The sequence below is a fragment of the Triticum aestivum genome, chromosome 7B, assembly GCF_018294505.1.
Source record: "Triticum aestivum cultivar Chinese Spring chromosome 7B, IWGSC CS RefSeq v2.1, whole genome shotgun sequence".
Taxonomy (NCBI): domain Eukaryota; kingdom Viridiplantae; phylum Streptophyta; class Magnoliopsida; order Poales; family Poaceae; genus Triticum; species Triticum aestivum.
In genome coordinates, this window is record NC_057813.1 from 724,478,593 (window position 1) to 724,499,683 (window position 21,091).

The 21,091-nt window shown below is 45.8% G+C and overlaps 2 protein-coding genes across 2 annotated transcripts; one reads left to right on the forward strand and one right to left on the reverse strand.

The window, feature by feature from the left end:
* Positions 1-1,784: 1,784 nt before the first annotated feature.
* LOC123163106 (uncharacterized) lies at positions 1,785-4,223 on the reverse strand. The gene has a single exon (XM_044580867.1). The coding sequence runs from the start codon at positions 4,005-4,007 to the stop codon at positions 1,788-1,790; it is 2,220 nt and encodes a 739-aa protein (XP_044436802.1). The 5' UTR covers positions 4,008-4,223; the 3' UTR covers positions 1,785-1,787.
* Positions 4,224-10,903: 6,680 nt separating this feature from the next.
* Positions 10,904-15,625, forward strand: LOC123161939 (disease resistance protein RGA5-like). Its single transcript, XM_044579749.1, has 2 exons — positions 10,904-11,822; positions 13,579-15,625. Exons 1-2 carry the CDS (start codon positions 11,053-11,055, stop codon positions 15,506-15,508), a joined length of 2,700 nt encoding a protein of 899 aa, XP_044435684.1. The 5' UTR covers positions 10,904-11,052; the 3' UTR covers positions 15,509-15,625.
* The last annotated feature ends 5,466 nt before the right edge of the window (positions 15,626-21,091 follow it).

The window sequence follows — 21,091 nt, forward strand, 5'->3', positions numbered from 1 at the left end:
TCAAATGGTGATTTTCCATCAAGAGCAGAGTGAGGGCTGGTCTTGTACCAATATTCAGCCAAGGAAAGCCACTGCGCCCATTTCACTGGACAAGCATGAGTGAAACAACGCAGGAACGCTTCAAGACACTGGTTCACTTGCTCTGATTGTCCATCAGTTTGAGGATGATGTGAAGAACTCATGCGCAATTTAGTGCCAGTAAGAGCTGCCATCTCCCTCCAGAAACGGCTTGTGAAGATTCTGTCACGATCTGTCACAATGGACTCTGGCATCCCATGCAACTTGTGGATGTTGTCCATGAACACAGAAATAACAGATGATACTGTGAATGGGTGTTGCAGTCCCAGAAAGTGAGCATAACGAGACAATTTATCCACCACAACCAAGATACAGTTATAACGCCCAGAACGAGGAAGCCCTTCAACAAAATCCATTGTCAACATCTGCCAGAACTGTTTGGGCACAGGCAATGGTTCGAGTAAACCTGGGTAACGAACTATGTCAGGCTTCACTCTCTGACAGACAACACATTCCTGCACAAACTGTCGGACCTGCGCTCGCATGCCTTTCTAGTAAAACAATTGTTTCAAGCGACGCGAAGTTACTGGTATACCTGAATGGCCACCAATAGGACTGGTATGAAATGCATCCAACAGTTTGAGTATAAGTTCAGCATTTTCTGGAATCCACAAACGCCCTTTGTAACAGATAAGACCATCTCTCAAAGAGTAATTATCATCCACAGCTTTTTGCACAGCCAGTTTAGTGAGCAACTCTTGAGCTGATGTATTGTCTTGATATAAATCCAACACCTCCTGAAGCCAAGCTGGTTGGTGGTGGGAAATAGCTAGTAGGTGCTCATCCTGCGAAGGTCTGCGCGGCAGAGCATCTGCAACTCGATTTTCTGTCCCTTTTTTATACTGAATTTTGAACTGAAGACCCAATAACTTGGTGAACACTTTTTGCTGCCAGGGCTTATGCAAACGTTGGTCATTCAAATGAGCTAGGCTGCTGTGATCTGTGAGGATTAAAAACTCTGCGTGTTGTAAGTATGAACGCCACTGCTCCACTGCAAGAATGATAGCCATGTACTCTTTTTCATATGTAGAAATCCCTTGCGTGCGAGGGCCCAAGCTCCTGCTCACAAATGCTACAGGATGTCCTTGCTGCAACAAAACTGCTCCCACTCCGAGATCACTAGCATCAGTTTCAATGATGAACTGCTTAGAGAAATCCGGCAAGGCTAGAACAGGTGCTGTTGTGAGAGCTCGCTTTAAATGATCAAAGGCTTGTTGTGCTGCTGGAGACCACACAAAAGGCACATGCTTACGCAGCAGTTGAGTGAGTGGTTGACTAATCATGCCATAATGTTGGACAAACTTTCGATAGTATCCAGAGAGCCCAAGGAAACCACGCAGTTCTTTGAGATTAGTAGGCACAGGCCAATTTTGCACAGTAGAAACTTTTGCTGGATTGGTGGAAACACCATTGCCATCAATCACGTATCCCAGGTAAGCAATACTACGCTGTGCAAATTCACACTTGGAGCTCTTGACCTGCGACTGGTGTTTTTGAAGCAACTGCAACACCTCTTTCAAATGTTGAATATGTTCTTCCAATGTTAGACTGTAGATGAGTATATCGTCGAAGAACACAACAGCACACTTACGTAGTACTGGAGCCAGATCATAATTCATGACAGATTGAAAAGTAGGAGGACCATCTGTTAGGCCAAAAGCGAGGACATTAAACTGGTAATGTCCATTATGCGTATGGAAGGCTGTTTTCTATTCTTCACCCGGGGCCAAACGAATTTGATGGTAACCTGCACGAAGATCAAGCTTGGAAAACCAAGATGCTCCTGTCAACTCATCGAGTAACTCATCAATCGTAGGTAGGGGATATTTGGTCTTCAATGTGATCAGATTAAGGTGCCGATAGTCCACAAAGAGCCGCCATGTCCCATATTTCTTGCGAATCATGATAACAGGGGAAGCAAAAGGAGTTGAACTAGGTGAAATTACTCCAGATTCCAACATCTCTTTTATCTGTTTCTCGATTTCTGTTTTCAGTTCTGGAGAATACCTATAGGGTCGGATATTTACTGGCTGAGCTCCTTCAATCAGAGGAATGCGATGATCACAAGCTCGTCGCGGTGGAAGAGAAGTGGGAATAGCAAACACACTAGCATATTCATCCAACAGTTCCTGTATAGGTGCCGGAAGAGGAACAACTGGACTCTTGTCGCTAGCTGGTTGAACCAAATGGAGCTCGACGACAGTGCAATTAAAGGAAGTAGGAGGATGTCCTTGCAAAAATATTGGAGCTCCCTTATACTCGAATACCAACCATTTTTCAAGCCAGTTCACTTGCATAGTGCCGAGAGAAGAAAGCCAATCCATGCCCACTATGCCATCATAATGTTTCAATGGTAGCACTCTGAAATCACACTCAAATTCATGCCCCCTGGCTGACCACAAACACTGAGGAATAACATGTGTACACTGCAATTGTCCACCACCAGCAATTCTCACACTCTGTTGTTTGGGCAACTGTTGCATACCAGGCACATGAGCTGCTAAACGATCACTGATGAATGAGTGGGAACTTCCCGAGTCAAGCAAGAAGATGACCTTATGACCAGCTAGCTGACAATCAAGCCTGATAGCCGAAGAACCGCCTGTTGCAGTCTGTGTGTCAGCTGACAATACCATCAGATCCATATCACTATCCTCAGAATCACCATTATCCAAGGCACAAAATTCTAGCATCTCTTGCACTACATGCAGTTGCACAGTCTGATTGCACTTATGATCTCGACCCCAGCGCTCACCACAAATGAAACAAAGGCCTTTTGCTCGGCTATAAGCCTTAAGTGTAGCCAACTTATCCTCTAGAGCATTGACCTTAGGCTTGTCTCTAGTTTCCTCAATAGCTTTGACAGGAACTATTTTGTCAGAACGCCCATACACACACGAGGACAAAGAGCGACGACCAGCAGTATAAGTATCACTATCGAGCTCTCCCATTTCGTCATGTACTGCAGCAATGGAATAAGCAGTGTCGAGATCAGCAGGTCGCTGCACCGCTAATGTCATACGCACACTTGCCTTCAAACCATCCATGAAACGGGTTGTATAGCGCAGCATATCTGGCTCTGGTTCATAAGCAGTCAACTGGTCCATAAGTTCAGAAAACTGACTAACATAATCTTCCACTGTCCCTGTCTGTTTCAGCCGGTAAAGTTTGCGCACCAAGGACTGATGTTGGTTGCGGCCAAAACGATTCAGAACTGCAGCACAAAAATCCTCCCACGATGATCGAACAAATTTGTATTGAACTGACGATAACCAACGTGCTGCTGCTCCTTCGAATTGCATAGCGGCAATAGCAATCCAGAGATCCGGATCAGTGTCAAACATAGCAAAATAGTCCACACACCGTGTTTGCCAAAGCTTTGGATTCTCCCCATCAAATTTTGGGAAATCAACAGAGGGGGGTTTCCCATGGCCTGACGAATTGTTCCTCCGCTCGCGTTGCAATAGACTAGAAAAAGATGAACTCGACCGCGGTTCAGGTATACCTCTAGCGACCGGCGGAACATACAGTGCTTGCGTGCTTGAACCTGGTCCTCTGGTCGACAGCGACGCCTTGAATCCTGCCTGATTCGCCTCTGCCGTGGCCGTAGGCGAACGCTCGAATCCCTCCAAATCGCTGGCGCGGAAGGTGGTGCTCTTGGCGGCGCGGAGGTCCTGAATTTGCTTGAGGAGGTCGGCTTCCGCCCCGTCGGTGTACGCCTGCATATCGTTGACGACCGTCCCCATCGCTGCCTCCACCGCCTTGTCGACCGCCGCCCCGACGGAACGCGACACCGCAGCATCGACGACACTCCCCACCGCCGCCACAATGAGCGCATCGAGCTCCTTCTGGTGACGTAGATGGGCCGCCTCGCTTGCTTGGGTGATGGTCTCGTAGATCGCCTTGCCTTCGGCGCTCAGGTGCTCCATGAGCTCCTGTCGTCGGCGCGCCGCCGCCGCCGCCAACCGCGTCTCGTGGCTGTGATCCAGCGTGAAGTGGGGGAAAATTTGGGCTCTGAGTACCAATTGTTAGGATCTAGCTAGGGATTGGAGAGGGACGGGGAAAACTATGGCGGCATCTCGTATTCACTCTCAATTCTGTGATGTATTCGATATAGAGGAAGGATTGATTTACAAGCCAATGGCCTCAGCCATTACCAATTCGCCACCGACTAATTACACAGAGGCGCTATTTATAACCACTCAGTTAAGCGCCCAATCCTTCTCGGCATATCGTGTCGACGGATGCTGGGCCCGCTTGCTGGGCCGGCCCTCTTGGGTCACGAACGGTGCTCCTCCTTGTGGGCTGGAAGTAGAGGCCTTGACACAACTTCCATACTGGTATTGGTATTCTTGTGATTCTGTTCTTAGCTCTCTAATCTCTACGGATGGCATATTTCCAAGTCTTCGGTTTCAGCAGTATAGGCTTTATCTGTACAGATTAATCATGTAAAAACTTACACTTAAAGGGGCATCAATAAATTAAGAAATGACGAATTTAGGTTGAAGAAACAATCAGTTTTCTGTTGTCCCACTAGTGATGATATTACCATTATCTGGCTAGTGCATTAAGTACTCACTAGTAAGTAACAGAGGAAGTAATTGTATTATGCGCGCTTACTTCCATAATAATGAGCATCTACATCTTCCCTATCAATGCTGCCCAGCAGTTTTTGCAGGCTTGCAGGGAGCGTCTTCAGATCAGGGCAGTAGCTAATGCCAAGATATTTGAGAAATAAGTATGATACTAGCCCATCCGGTAGGGATGACATTCTAAGGCATCCAGAAAGCTCTAGGTGCTTCAGCCATGGGAGTTCTCCCGAGCGGGTGTCAACCCACCGCAGCGACGAATTATCTAGCTCCTTGAGGGACGGATGGAGATGGAGGACCCCCGTTAAGCCATAACACATTTTAGTGTTAGTTCTTCTAAATGTTCTAGCACTGCTCCGGGCGATGATGATGACACCTCGGGCATACTAGATGACCGTTGATGAATGGACAATGCTGACTGTCCTTGCTGCAGCCTCCTGCCGAATGGGGACTCAACCATTTCACAATAATCAATTTCCATTCTCCTGAGAGATGGAGGTACGTTGAAGACCTCAAACAACCTGTGGCATGCCTTTATCACCAGAGACTCTAGACTTGGCAGGAGTTGACACGTTTCTGATGATGTTGATGGCTCGGCAGAATCTGGTGCATATCCAGTCAGATTATCGCATCGCCAAATCCGGAGCTTCCTCAAGGATACCAATCCTTGGAACTCTCTTTCTAGCCAGTGGATCACAGAAATTAATTGACAAATCTTGAAGGTGTACAGAACATGCACATAGCTCTGTTATACTTGGCTTAATGCTCTCTAACACCAAAACTGTGAGGGGTATATCATCATCATTCAATTTTTCCTTGACATCCAACACTTCCCTCAGTCCATACTGAGCCTCCGGGGTGGCTCTGTATTCAGTGCTCCGCAATCCCAAATTGGTCAATGAAGTCATATGTCCAGATAACCACCGGAACAACTATACCTCACTTCCGTTCACGTTTAATACACTGAGCTTTGATGATTCAGCTGTGATTCTCAACTATGGACAACGTCGGATAAAAGCATTCTGGAGCTCAGGGAAGGACGGGCGTCCTGGCAATGCTGTCAACTTTGTACAGCCCATAATACGTAACTTCTCAAGCCGATGAAAGATTATTATGTCTTCACTATGCATCTCACCATTATCTATTTCCCCCCATCTCTCCAAACAGTCAAGATTTTCTAGCATGAGCTCCTTCAAATTTTGCAACATAGTCATCCATGTTGGAAAGGTTGTTCCTCCATAGGACGAACCGGGACCAACGGCCCACGTGGCCCGGCCGGCCCCCGGGGCTCACGAACCGGGTCCAATGCCCCCATGGGTCTCGGTTCTGGACTGAACCGGGACTAATAGGCTGACCCGGCTTGGACCTTTGCCCCCTTTCCTACTAGTGAGTATTACTATGTAGATACAAGTGCTGCCGTATAGCATCACTGTCCGCGTAAGGGGGAAATGATTAGTGTGCAGCAATAATGCGAACCAACTTAACAAACAATACTAAGAAAGAGACGACATGAATAATATAACTATATTGTTTGTACTTGTGCTAATGAGGCAAGTTAGGCAGTTGGCTACCTACTATAAGATGACCATTTTTCCTGTTCAATGCAGACCCTAATATTTCTCAATGCCGGTATACTACCAAAGTGCAATGTGATGCTTACAGCTTACCAACTTAATAAAAAATAGACTAAAAAAACTTAATAAAAAATACTGAGAAAGGGACGGCGTGAGTAATATTGTTCATACTTGCGTGAATGAGGCCAGTCGGTACCTGTAAGATAACCATTTCCCCTTGTCATTACAAACGCTAATAATGCCAGAAGACAGGACTCCATGTATGACCAAATACACGCATTCAACACTTGATTCCAATACAATTATATATTGTTCATACATGTGCCAATGGGGCCAGCCGGCCACCTATAAGATAACCATCCCCCCTATTCATTACAAATGCTAATGCCAGAAGACAAGACAAGACACACCATGTATGGCCAAACCCCAAACGCACTCATTCAACACTTGATTCCAACACAAGTATATATTGTTCATACTTGTGCGAATGAGGCCAGCCACCTACCTGTAAGATAACCATTTCCCCCCTATTCGTTACAAACGTTAATGCCAGAAGACAAGACTCCATGTATGGCCAAACACACTCATTCAACAGTTGATTCCAGCACAAATAATGGAATGCTGAGAGCACTACAAAGTAGCAAAAAAAGTGATTTTCATATGGGGAATGGACATTCATTTATTTCAGATCTCTCATTATGCAATGCAATGCAAATGAGCAGTATGTGGGACTAAAAGGTTACGGTGTATCGATGTCTTGCTCAGGATGCTGGCCGCTCCGTATAGAACTTGGCTGGTTAATCTTTTAGTAAAACAAATTGTATTAACTTCGCTCTGGGCCCAAAATATTACTCACTTGCTCTCAACTTCAATAATTATTCATTGAGTCTTTCATAGAGGGTGTGTATCTATTTATTGTTGATGCAAATGACACCGACAAGGTTGAAGTATGGGCCAATATATTAATTATTCTTGAGGATGATGAATGGGATCTTATTCAAGAGTCCCAAGGACGGAGAGTAATCTAATCTAGTTGTTTCCTGATCTATTCACTTTTTTTATAATTTCCGGAATTAACCTTTCTGCAAATACTAATAGTATTTTCAAGTCAGGTTAACAATGACGATGTCCGGATTTCGAGTGTAATATGCACACGATGGTTGGATCTGAAAGATTTGTCATTGAAAGTCAGGACTAAGTATCTGATTCAGCTTGTTGCAAAATTATTTATCCAATTTTTTTTTTCAATTTCTACCTTTTTTGTTCAGTGTCATAACATGACTAGGTGGTGGTGCATTACCACCACATTCTTTTACTTCAAAAGAATGTGAACTACATGGGTAGTTTAATTTAAAGGATTCATACACATTATCACTTTCTGCAAATCAGAGATACTTTGAGCACCAATGTAATCATGGTGTCTGCATTCGGCTAGCGCAGGAGGAGCAGCACGTCAACCTCCGTCTCCTAGACACGCACCGGCTGGCGGACGGCCAGATCTACGGCGAGTTTGTGCGCGAGGAGGCCGTGGTGGCCATGGCGGCGGAGAACCCAAACTACGTCCACAAGAGCAGGAGGTGCTCTGCGAGGCCGCGCGTAATGCTCGCGCGGTGGTCTCGGATGCACCACCAACTGACCCCCATTGGTGCCGCTTCGACCATGGGATCGGTCCGTCCACGTACATCGTGGACCTCACATCTACCTGCGACGACCAGCGTGTGGACTCCAATAAGGAGTAGGGCATGGGAGATGGCAGAGCCTCGCATCTCATTTGGGCCTGTCCATGTCCTATGTCTATTGTTCCTCGCCGGCTGCCACAGATTCAGTCCTCGAGGCTCACGGCCATCGGACATGGACACAGAGGAAGGGAACAACAGGGGCATGGAGGTCGGAAGCTTTCTAGGACTCACGGACGCCGACGAAGATTTATAAAATATATGTCACACGCTTTGATTTAGTTGAAATATGACAAAAATGTAATGTATAATTCATGTGTATATTTAACTATAAAGTGACAAGTCAGCATACCGCAACAAACACATTTCATTAATAAAATGCCTAAAATATACAAGATAATAAAACGTACAAAGTTTAAACAATTTTTCATACTGTACCATAAAAATGAAACATTAAAATCTAAAAAACGATACACAGAACCAAAATACGGGCCATACTAGAAGACCGCCGTGGGCTATGCTGGGCCATAATAGTCATATTAGCAGACAGTCAGCTCACCGCTGTTTCTCTAACAACCAGTGGCGGCATGCTTGATCACCCGCTGCTAGTAATTTTAGCCCATGGCTAATCTGGGCGCAGACTGCCAATGACTGGTACTTCCTCAGTCCGGAAATACTCGTGGGTGAATGGATGTATCTAGATGTATTTTAGTTCTACATATATTTATTTTTATGCATTTCTTCGACAAGTATTTTTGGATGGAGGAAGTAGCTGATAACGTAATTCCGGGACACGTTTTGAACCCGTCACTGACATTTGGTTAGATTATCAGTGACTGGTCACTCAGCTTACCCACTGATTTGACCTTTTATAAGCAGTTTCCTAGTAATGTCCCAAAGCCAAGATTTGTCAGCAACCACAAACCAGAGCGTCATGCGAATGAAGAAGACCCACCCTGACGCCACCACAGTGGCCACCGATGACAAGAAGGGGGAGGAGCAGGTAGAAAGAGGACGTTGACGCCCGGGTCACTTGTTAAGCGATGCGGGGAAGCGAATAATTTCCCAGGAGTTGCGAGTTATTCTCTGTCAGTTATTTTTCAGTTTCACGGCCACTTGGAAATGACCAAAAGGGTTTTAAAGGCATCTCCAACGGTGACCCTTAAATCTTCCGTAACCGTTTGGACCGTGCTGTCCAGACCGAGAAAGCCATCCAAGACGGTTATGTATCGGTCCGCGGAGCGGATCGGATGTGATTTCTCCAGCAAGCCGGAGATAAACGTGGGGAGGATTGCCGGAGTCCGGCTGTCACGCCTGCTTCTGACCGTCATGGCCCACCGAAACCCCCTCCCTTGCCCACGCGTGTTCCCGTTCGACGCCAGCTGCACACATTCATGCTACTATAGAGCGCGACGCTCCACATTAAAGGCGGCTCAAGGCGGACGCGTCCTCTCACTGCCTCCGCCATTGAAGTAGCGCGCCGGCCGAGGGCGCCGCCCGCTGCAAATCTACTCCGGCCACACGCCCGTTCAGGAGCGGGGTGGCATTAAACGCAACGCTGACCGAGCTCCTCCCGTCTGCATTGTATTTAAATGAGGCTAGACGTCAGGCAAGGTCGCACCACTCCGCCACTCCACATCTCCTTCTTCTACTAATTTCTACACTGTTTTGATGGCATCTGACGAGCAGGAAGAGAAGTTCTCCGGCATATAAGCAGGCTGGGTGGCCCATCGAGCCCGGCAGACACGGCTCGCTGCTCCACCTCCCTCGCGTAGCCTGACGGAGCCAGTTGCCGCCCCAAGCCAGCACGTGGTTCAGCAACTCGGCGCTCCAAGCTAGCTCGCGGAGGAGCGGCGAGTTGCTCCAGGCCAGTATGGCGAGGAGCATGGCGGCACGGGCATCGACGCCGCCGCGTCATACCGCGCCTCCAGTGCTTGCAACCGCATCATTCATCATCGACACCCGCGTAGCCGCGCCATGCAGGCAGAAAAAGAAGTTGGGTGCGCAGAGATCGACGAGTCGATGGCCAACGCGTTTGTGTCCACTGACAACACTGAGGAAAAGTAGAACACAGGAGGCCGTCGCTGCTTGGGTCCCAGGAGGGCCACCGCCGACGCATCCCCGACTTGTACAGCCGGTGAGGGCCACCGCCGACGCGTCCCCGACCTGTACAGCCGGTGACCCGCCCGGTTTCTTCTTTATCTTAGACCATCCTGGGCATCCACGGAAGCACCCTTCCCCTCTAGCTGAAGCACCCTCTTCGCCACTCTGATGAGCAGCACGGCCGGACATAGGGAAGATACGAGGAAAGAATATTCCTCTGGAACTCCAGGCAGTCCGGTTAGCGGGCTGCCGAACATGGGGAAGACGAAGGGATCTGCCTCGGCCAGCCGTATCATGGGAGTGGAGCTCCGCGCGACCGTACGTGCACATAGTTTTAACTTTTTAGTTAAAATATCTCTAAATATAACCGTTCTCGTCTGATTTATATGAAATCCGCTAGAGTTTGCATGAATTTCATCCGGTTTGTTGAAAGGATGTTTGAAATGTATGTGGCTAGCGTTGGATGGCTGCCTCCCGCATCCGTGTGCGCGGACTGATTCTCTTTGTCCATAGACAGATGCGGGAGGAAACTTATGGGTCGTTGTTGGAGATGCCCTGAAAGGGATGGTGAAAAAGAAGGTTAATTTCAAAAAAGCACACAACGGATCGGCCTAGCTGAGCTACTTAACAAAGCGTCTCACGGTCACGAGTGCATAAACTAACAACTAGCTAGACTACAAAAGAAAAAACACTCACAATTACTAGTACTCATTTCCCCTCTCCCAGGCGCAGAAGCAACGACTAGTAGCAAAGCAACGTGAGTTTCCTTCCCATTTCCCCTCTCCCAGGCGCAGAAGCGCGCGTTGACCTTGACTCCACCCTCCGCTCTCCTTCATCTTCCCTCTCGGAGGCCCCAAACCAAATCGCCATCAGATTTTCAGATCTCCTCTCCTCAATCCCCACTCTCCTGTCCAGCCGCACCACCGCCCAATCCCCAATCCTCCTCCGGCCACAGATCCGTCGGTCCCTGTGCGCCAGCGCCGCCGCGCTTACTCGCAGCACACAAGCGAGAAACGAGAGATCAAGATCAAGATGTCAGAAATCGTCAACAACCTCCTCGCCAAGCTCACCGACCTTCTGGGCGACGAGTGCCAGAAGCTCGAAGGGGTGGAGCATCATGTGCGGTTCCTCGAGGAGGAGCTCAGCACCATGAAAGCCTTCCTGGAGGAGCTGGGGCTGAGGGATGAACTAGATCCCTTGACCAAGGACTGGCGGGACCATGTCAGGGACATGGCCTACGACATGGAAGATTGCCTCGATGACTTCCTTCTCAATCTTGGAAGTGCCAGTGAAAACGCTGGTTTTATCGAGCGGACCACTCAACTTGTCAAGACCCTGTGGGCGCGTCACCAGTTTACAAGCCAGATTCAGGAGCTCAAGGATCGTGCCATAAAGGCGAATCATCGACGCAAAAGGTACAAGCTTGATGATAGCAGTAGCTCTAGCTCTACCCTTGTGCTCGTCGATCCTCGGGTGTCGGCACTCTACAGAAAGGCGGCCTCCCTTGTGGGTATTGATGGTCCAAGGGAAGAGCTTGTCAGTTGGCTAGCAGATAGAGAGGAAAAACTCAAGGTGGTGTCGGTTGTGGGATTCGGAGGTCTTGGTAAAACTACACTTGCCAAACAGGTGTATGATAAGATCGGCGAACAATTCAACTGTAAGGCATTTGTGTCGGTTTCCCAAAGACCCGACATGGCAGTGCTCTTGATTGGGCTACAATCTAAGCTTGGGGGAAACACTTGTGGCACTCACGAGGTGCAAGATATCGTCAGTGAGCTTCAAGAGTATCTCAGAGACAAGAGGTACTTATTTATTTCAAATAGTCACTCATGGAATTGCATGGTATAGCTAGTGGATGATCTAACTCTGAGATTCAATTGATGCTCATCTTTTGACTGACACTTTAGAGAGGAGATTGTGGCATGATTTAACATTTTTTTTAAGCAGTAGTTAAAGAGGCTTCTTTTGAGCATAGGACAAATCATATTTTAGCTTTTGTCCAAGAAAAAATTGAGCTCATAAAAAGGATAATTAAGACCAAAGTTGTAGGACAAAGATAAGTTACCTTGTTTCCATGTACCTCATAAAAGAATTGATGGTGGATATAGAAACATGCCACTTTAGATAAATGGGTGATATAGTCCATTTTGTGTGTTAGAGACACTCTGCCTCATTATAATCTATTTTATATGGGTACCCTTGCGCATTTTAGTCTACGTAACCTTTTTGTTTCAATCTTATAACCCGTTTGGTTGTACGTCATTTCTTATCTTTTATCCATCCTTATTGCTTCCATAGTCCATAAGCCTCCACATTCGCCTAGAAAGTAACCCTTGCCCCTGGAGCACTGGCATGACATTTGGAGTCAGAATGGAGGCAGGCAGGCCCTGCCGGCGGCACATACTTGCAGTGCCAGTAGGGGTGATACCGTTAGATCAGGATGGCTTGACCTTTGTTTGTCATGTCGCTCCTGAAGGAGATGGAGAGTGTATGGCCATCGTCGTACTCTTTTGAATAAGATGAAAAAAGTCTAGGTATTCGGTTGGAAACACAGTACATAGAAATACAATAATATGCATGAATTTTGTGTTAACCTTTAAACTAATTAAAATGTAGGGATTCAAAAATATCGGATGAATTTTTCTTTGTTTTCCTATTGGTTCACCAACAAATTATTTAATCCAATAATGTGCTGGTTGTCTTGCACACATTTGATATTAATGGTATGCATTTCAATGGACACCCTTATGATGTTGATTTTGTAACTAAGGAAATAAAGTATGTCACAAGATGCTTGCGTCAAAATTTGAACTTGCACTTTTTTAATTCAAAATATCGGCCGGTAAGCCGATAAATCGGCGGATTTATCTTATCTGGGTCAGACCAATAGGATTAGTGAATACCACTGGTATTTACCGGTCCGACCGATATATCGGTTATTAATAAATATGTGGGACCCAATTGATTTAGCTCCCAATTTTTTATTTTGGTTGAGTTTTTGTAGTCTTGATGCCTATAGTTTGTGTATGTGGCTAAAAAAGATGGCTATTTCCAGTACATCCCAGGTCGTTTAAGAGGAATACAGATGACATGGTTTACGCGTTTGTGATGTTGATTGGTCCTGATGATACGAAAACATGAGATTTTTTAAATCCTTGCCGATAAATAGTTAACCGATAAAAGTGAAAAATTGGCTGATAAGCTGATTTATCTCTTATCTTGGGTCGACCGATAAGTTAATGAGAAGCGATATCCCAAACGTTGTTTAAAATACATCTTCTATGTATTTTGGCAGAGGGTGAAATGATTTTGTAACGTAATAGTTCAGATCTAAATTAAATGCAATGCATTGTAATTGAGTTTTAACTTTTAACACGTGAATGTAATTTTAGTATTACTTAGGGTTGTATGCCATATGAATCTCCTGATTTAGTCTAAGAAATGGCAGATTTACTATAATCAAGTTTTTTGTATTGTTTTTGTTCATCCTCTTTGAAGGCATTCAATGGTTTCATGTACAATCTATAAGTACATACTAACCTATTCAAACCATGACAGGTACTTTATTGTAGTCGATGACTTGTGGGATCGACGAAGATGGGATATCATTAGTTGTGCTTTTCCAGATAGTGGCAATGGGAGTAGAATAATAGTAACTACACGAGTGGAAGATGTGGCTCGACAGGCATGTCACAATCGCCAGCAGTGCATTTACAAAATGAAGCCTCTCAACGACCAAGACTCAAAAAGGTTATTCTTTAGTAGAGTGTTTGCGCCTCAGTATGCCGATGCATCCCAATATGAAGAAATTTCAACTCAAATTTTGAAGAAGTGCGGTGGACTGCCACTCGCTGTTATTACAATAGCCGGCATATTAGCTAGTCGTCCAGGAATATTAAGGCAGGATTGGGAGAGCATAAGGAGTTACTTGGGAGTTCAATCTGCCACAGACCTCAGCATGGAAGGAATGAGGCGTATATTAAACCTTAGTTACATGCATCTTCCTGCTCATCTTCGGGTATGTTCCTTACATCTTGGTATGCATCCAGAGGACCACGAGATCATGAGGGATGATCTCGTTCGACAATGGATAGCCGAAAGCCTTGTGCGTGGTTTACCTGGGCAAGATTTGGAGGATGTTGGAAGGAGTTATTTCAATGAGCTTATCAATAGAAGCTTGATTCAGCCTCATTGGACAGTTGCTGGGGATGTGCTTTCTTGCAGAGTGCATGATATGATTCGTGATGTTATTATCAGCAAATGTGAAGAAGAAAATTTCATGAGTGTGGTATATAGTTTTGAAGACATGGAAAGACTGCATAAATCCAAGCTCAAGGTTCGCCGTTTGTTCCTGAGCTCGAGTTCTAATTATGCAACAGATGGTGCAATATCAAGGACCACTGCTGCTAGTCTGTCAAAGGTTAGATCGATTGTATCATTCGGAGAGTCCAAGTGTTTGTTACCTAGATATCTCCAGGTGCTGTTCGTTGAAAACAGTAGGATCACAGTCGATCTCAGTGATATCAACCGATTGTTTCATCTGCGGTATTTGAAGGTTACAGCACGAGACATAAAGCTTCCGTCTGAATTGAAAAGGCTAGTGCATTTGGAGACACTGGAACTGGATGGTGGTTCGATTCCATCAGATGTAGTTCAGTTGCCCCGTTTATTCCATCTGACTGCTTGGGGTCACAGGCTGCCTGAAGGGATCGAGAACTTGAAATTATTGCGAACTCTGAAAGGGTTTGAGTTGACACATTGCTCGTGGGAGGATATCGAAGGCCTAGGCAAGCTATCCAATTTGCGGGAGCTCTGTATCTTCATTAAAAATGAAATAATTGATGATGATCTGGTCTCCTCCATTGAAAAGCTTCGTAACCTGAGACATCTCAGGTTTCGTGTGCCGGAGTTTGTTGACAGTGACAGTCTGTTATCATTATCTAATGCACCCCTCTATATCGAGACACTTCGAATGTGCGATATCGTGACCTTCAGAATTCCAAGGTGGATTGGTGATCTCCATTATCTCCGTCGTCTGGAGCTGGCTGTTAGGGAGACATCGACAGATGACATTCGTCTTCTTGGAGAGCTGCGCTCCCTAGTGGAGCTCGATTTCACTTTGTTGAATTTCGCTGCAAATGGAGTTATCATAATCCTTACAGGATTATTTCCAGCTCTGGAGTACTTTGAGTCAAAATTATATGAGGAACCAGATTATCAGTTAAACTCTGCGGAAGACGATGTTATGGCACACCTGCACTTTGAGGTCGGGGCAATGCCCAAGCTACAAAGGCTCGAGCTGCATTCATGGGAGGTGCACTGGGGCGGCACTACCCCAGTCGGCATGGAGGACCTGTTAGCTCTCCAGCAAATTGTGGTATCATTCGTCTACAGCAGTGACGTGAATGAAGTGAAGCGTCGTGCCGAGTCTGCGTTCAGGGACTCCTTGCAAGCGCACCCAAACCGTCCTTCTGTTCGCATCTTTTAGCAGCAAGAGCAGGCTGCAATTTGTCGATCAATCTTTCTCTAGAGCTCGCTCGCCCCTTTGCTATTTTACATGTTTTATTTATTGTTTCAGTATTTTCTTGCTGTTGGCTTTCTTGTAATAACCATGCAAACCTGATGTGCACAGTGTACGAGTTTTCAGACATTCCTTTGTACGCATATTTATGTATTCAGTTAATGCATTGCCAAATAGGTTTTGAGTTATTTTCTTAGCACAAGTATTTGCCCTTCTTCGTAGTACAAATATATGAGAGCAACAGCACAAGCGAGCAGAGGTATTCCATGGTTTAGTGCAGATCAAATCAAGGCTGGACATGGATCTACGGTGTGGTTTTGGAGCGACAGCTGGGTCAGTGGGCGGCTTCTCTCCTGAGGATCTCGCCCCCACTCATGCTCCTATAATATTATATACATTATCACGCTGCTATTGAACAATACTACTTCGTTTATTGGTACTATTTGTATTTTGTGTCAAAATTTAAACATAAATTTAACTTAGAACATGTTAATGCATGTCATAAAAAATTATATCGTTGGATTCGTATTTGAACATAGTTCCCAATGATACCGTTTTTGCGGCATGCATTAACATTTTCCTAAGTAAAGCCATGGTTAAAATTTGGCACAAAATACTAAGGGGACTAATAAACCACGATGGAGGTAGTATCATGCATGCATAGGCTTCGAAATTGTTGATCTAGTCCATGGTCAGTTAGTCGGGCCAAACTTGCAATGATCATCGTATCTTGAAATTTTAAATGGTTCGCGATGATACAATGCACACCAAAGCTCCTAATCTCACTTGAAAATAACATTCCAACAACTAATCATGTCAAACAATGTACATATATATTAGTGCATCTATGTACAAATCAACAACTGGTATTGAGAAACAGAGTATGAGGGGAATTCAACAGCTCCACTTTTCTTCTCACCATCCCGTCGTCCAACCTTTCCCGCGTGATAATCAATCTCCTTAATTTACTTACCTTCTGAACAAATTCCACTTTAATTTACTTACCAAACTTCTCATAAATATATAGGGTAAATCACGGTTACGATTTGATAAATATTTATTTATACAATCGCATTAATATGGGTAGGGTAAATCACGGTAACGATTTGATAAATATTTAATTATACGATCGCATTAATATGGGCAGGTTAATCATAAGCTAACATATTATAATATTTATATTCCGTTGCAATGTACGGGCATTCTCCTAGTACAAATAAAGAATAGTACCACTGTTATACACCTGCTAAACATAACACATTGACTGTAAAATAGAAGTACTGTTATACAAGTCCATATGTAAATCTGAGAAAACTGCGACAGAATTTTGAGAAAAGCTGCTGGGCTGAATGGCGCTGTGCTTGTTGCAAAAGAAATACTATTACCATGATCACTGTCGACATAGGTAAACAGATACTACTATGTTATTTAAACAGAGGTCGACGTAGGCCGCGCCCGTGTTTAAGCCCGTTGTGTCTATGCATGCATCTTATCATTTTCACTGATTGTGGGTATTCGTGTGCATGCATGCAGGCATGAGATGCTTCGGGGTGTCGGTGAAAGCTAAAGCGAACTATGCGAGATACTTATTGAAGTGACTCGGTTGCAGCAAGGTTTCAAGTGCTTGCGGTGGCACTTTGGCAGTTGTTTCTCCACATGTTGTATCCTCAGATGTATGAATAATTTTCAAAGAACTATTTCTAAAAATACGTAAACTTTTGTTAATAGAAGAACATAAATTTTTTATACATGAACATTTTTAAATACGCGGTGAACATTTTATTTTGTATATACGAACATTTTTGAAAAACCCATGAGCTTTTTTAGAAAACATGTATAAAAAATTAATACATGAATATAATCGTTTGCATACATAAACATTTCATTTCATATGCACTGTAAGACAATAAGTTTTGGGAACCAGCGCAACCCTCTAGGGGTGGCTTATCTCATTATATATAATGGTTGTGTTACAATACGTACATAGGTACAGAAGTTATACATAGTCTAACACCCTCCCTCAATCTTAGCCACTTTCTAAAGAACTGAGAAGGGTAAGATTGCGCCTACAAGCCTCAAACTGTGGCAGTGGTAAAGGCTTAGTGAAGATGTCTGCAAGTTGATCCTTAGACGAGATAAACTTGATCTGGAGTTGCTTCTGTGATACACGTTCCCGTACAAAGTGATAGTCCACTTCAATGTGTTTCGTTCGGGCATGAAATACTGGATTTGCAGAAAGGTATGTAGCACCGATGTTATCACACCAAAGAATAGGAGGCTGTGGTTGAGACAAACCCAACTCCTGAAGCAAAGACTGCACCCAAATAATCTCTGCAGTAGCATTAGCCACAGCCTTGTACTCAGCTTCAGTACTGCTACGTGACACAGTAGCCTGTTTCCGAGCACTCCAGGCGATCAAATTAGAGCCAAAGAATACTGCATAACCCCCCGTGGATCGCCTGTCATCTGGGCTACCAGCCCAATCTGCATCAGAGAAGGCCGAAAGGACCCGAGAGGAAGTCGGCTGAATATGCATACCAAAAGTCAGAATGAACTGAACATAACGAAGAATGCGTTTAACAGCAGCCCAATGAGTATCTCTGGGAGCCTGAAGATACTGACAAACTCTGTTAACAGCATAAGAGATATCTGGTCTCGTGATCGTCAAGTACTGAAGTCCACCAACAATGCTTCTGTACTCTGTGGCATCCGCAGGAGACAAAAGCTCACCATCAACAGCTGTTATCTTGTCGGTAGATGACATGGGTGTGGTGGTCGGTTTGCACTTCAGCATGCCGGCTTTTTGTAACAACTCCAAGGAGTACTTCTTCTGCGTAAGGACAAGACCAGTAGCACGAGAAGTGACCTCAACTCCAAGAACGTAGTGAAGCTTCCCAAGATCTTTGACCGCAAAATCAGCACCAAGAGAGCAGACAAGAGCATCAGCAGCATACTGAGAAGAGCTGACAAGGATAATATCATCGACATATACCAAAAGATACATAGTGACTTCTGGCTTCTGTAGAAGAAATAATGAAGTGTCAGCAGTGGACGGCACAAACCCATGAGCACGAAGGGCAGAGGCAAGGCGGGCATGCCAGGCATGAGGAGCTTGCTTCAAACCATATAGTGCTTTGGAAAGACGACAGATATAGTCAGGACGATCAGGATCAGAGAAACCAGGCGGCTGTTTCATATAAACCTCTTCCTCCAAAAATCCATGTAGAAAGGCATTCTGCACATCAAGTTGACGAAGTGACCAACCATGAGAAACAGCAATGGAGAGAAGAAGCCAAATAGTGGTAGGCTTGACGACAGGACTGAAGGTGTCCTCATAGTCAAGACCATGACGCTGCCGAAAACCGCGAGCAACAAGTCGCGCCTTGTAATGCTCAATAGATCCATCCGAATGCTTCTTCACTTTGAATACCCATTTTGAGTCAATAACATTTACCCGCGGTGGTGGAGGAACGAGAGTCCATGTCTTGTTACGAAGAAGAGCATGAAACTCCTGCTCCATAGCCTCTCACCAATGTGGAATGCGCAGGGCAGCCTGATATGAGCGAGGCTCAGAAGATGGATCCGCAACAGCAGCAGCCAAACAAGCAGCCAACCAAGCAACCGTACCATCCGTACGTTCCTTAGGTTTGAAAATACCACTGCGACTGCGTGTATGTGGTCGAGACACAGGAACCACCGAGGTCGACGGAGCAGCCTGCAACGGGCTGGAGGACGGCGACGTTGATGAGTCAGCCGGTGACGAGGAGCCAGGCATGGTAGCCTCGGACTCAGTCGGCGAAGAAGGCCGCCCACCGGCGAAACCGGCAGAGCAGACGAAGCAGCTGGCGACTCCGGCATCCCAGACCGGGCCGATGGCGAGCTCGGCATAGTGGGCCGTGGCGCGGCCGGTGTCGCGGGCTGATCCGCTGATGAAGGCGACGTGAGGACCCGAGCCGCGGGCGAAGACGGCGTGACGGGCCGAGCCACGGGCGACTCGGCGGCCGCTGGTGAAAAAGGCCGAGCCGCTGGAGACTCGGCGATCACTGGCGTAGCAGACCGAGCAGTGGAGATGCTCGGCGTGACGGGCTCGTCGGGTGACCATGCATGGGCACGCGAATCGATGCCATGCAACATAGGGCGATCGACGTGCCCACCAGAAGACGACGGTGATGATGGTGAATCCTCCAACAACTCCAAACGAGCTCCACGTCCGGTTCCTGCACCATGGTTAGGTAACAGCAAAGGAGAGTGTGCAACATCATCAAATTGGTCAGAAGCAACAGAGGATGAATGCAGGGATGGTGGTTCGACAGTGGACACAGGAAGGTTGGCAAAGGGAAAAACATGCTCATCAAACACGACGTCCCGAGATATATAGACACGATTAGTGGGAACATGAAGACATTTGTAACCTTTATGAAGAGAGCTATAGCCAAGGAAGACACACTTCTTAGAACGAAACTCAAGCTTGCGCTTGTTATATGGACGAAGATGCGGCCAGCAAGCACACCCAAATACCTTGAGAAAGGTATAATCAGGTTGTTCATTAAGGAGAACCTCAATGGGAGTCTTCATGTTTAAAACATGAGTAGGAGTACGGTTGATGAGAAAGCATGCAGTGGTGAAAGCATCACTCCAAAACCGAAACGGAACAGATGCATGGGCCAAAAGAGTAAGACCAGCTTCAACAATATGACGATGCTTACGTTCGACTGAACCATTCTGCTGATGTGTATGTGGACATGCTAAACGATGAGCTATCCCAAGCGACTGAAAGAAGGAGTTGAGGTTGCGATACTCGCCCCCCAGTCCGACTGGACATGAACAATTTTGTGCTTGAGAAGACGTTCAACATGTTTTTGAAACTGAACAAAAATATCAAACACATCAGATTTGCGTTTAATAAGGTAAAGCCAGGTAAAGCGACTATAAGCATCAACGAAACTGATATAGTAATTATGACCACTGACAGAAGTCTGAGCAGGACCCCATACATCTGAAAACACAAGTTCTAACGGATGTTTCACCTCACGACTGGACTCTGAAAAAGGAAGTTGATGACTCTTCCCCTGCTGACAAGCATCACACACTGCTACATCTTTATTACTGGACAAACTAGGAAGCTCATGACGACGCAAAATATGACGGACAATAGGTGTGGCCGGGTGACCAAGACGAGCATGCCACTGTGACGGAGAGACCCGAACTCCACTGAAAACGCGAGCGACGCCAGGATGCTCCAGACGGTAGAGGCCCTGGCACAACCGCCCACTAAGAAGAATGTCCCTCGTGCCCCGATCCTTAATAAAAAGATCAAAAGGATGAAATTCACAAAGCACATTATTATCACGTGTGAGTTTAGGAACTGAAAGAAGATTGCGAGTCACAGATGGAACGCGAAGAACATTGCGAAGCTGAAGACTCCTATTGGCATGTCTAGTGAGAAGAGATGCTTGACCAATATGAGAGATGTGCATACCTGCTCCATTGGCGGTGTGGATCTTGTCGGAGCCATGATAGGGTTCACGAGTGTGAAGCTTCCCCATCTCG

What these genes read in the sequence shown, in the direction of transcription:
- LOC123161939 (XM_044579749.1), top strand. Translation starts at nt 11,053, where the DNA reads ATGTCAGAAATCGTCAACAACCTCCTCGCCAAGCTCACCGACCTTCTG. An exon ending in GAGTATCTCAGAGACAAGAG is followed by an intron (nt 11,823 to 13,578) that starts GTACTTATTTAT and finishes AAACCATGACAG; the next exon opens with GTACTTTATTGTAGTCGATG.
- LOC123163106 (XM_044580867.1), bottom strand. Translation starts at nt 4,007, where the DNA reads ATGGAGCACCTGAGCGCCGAAGGCAAGGCGATCTACGAGACCATCACC.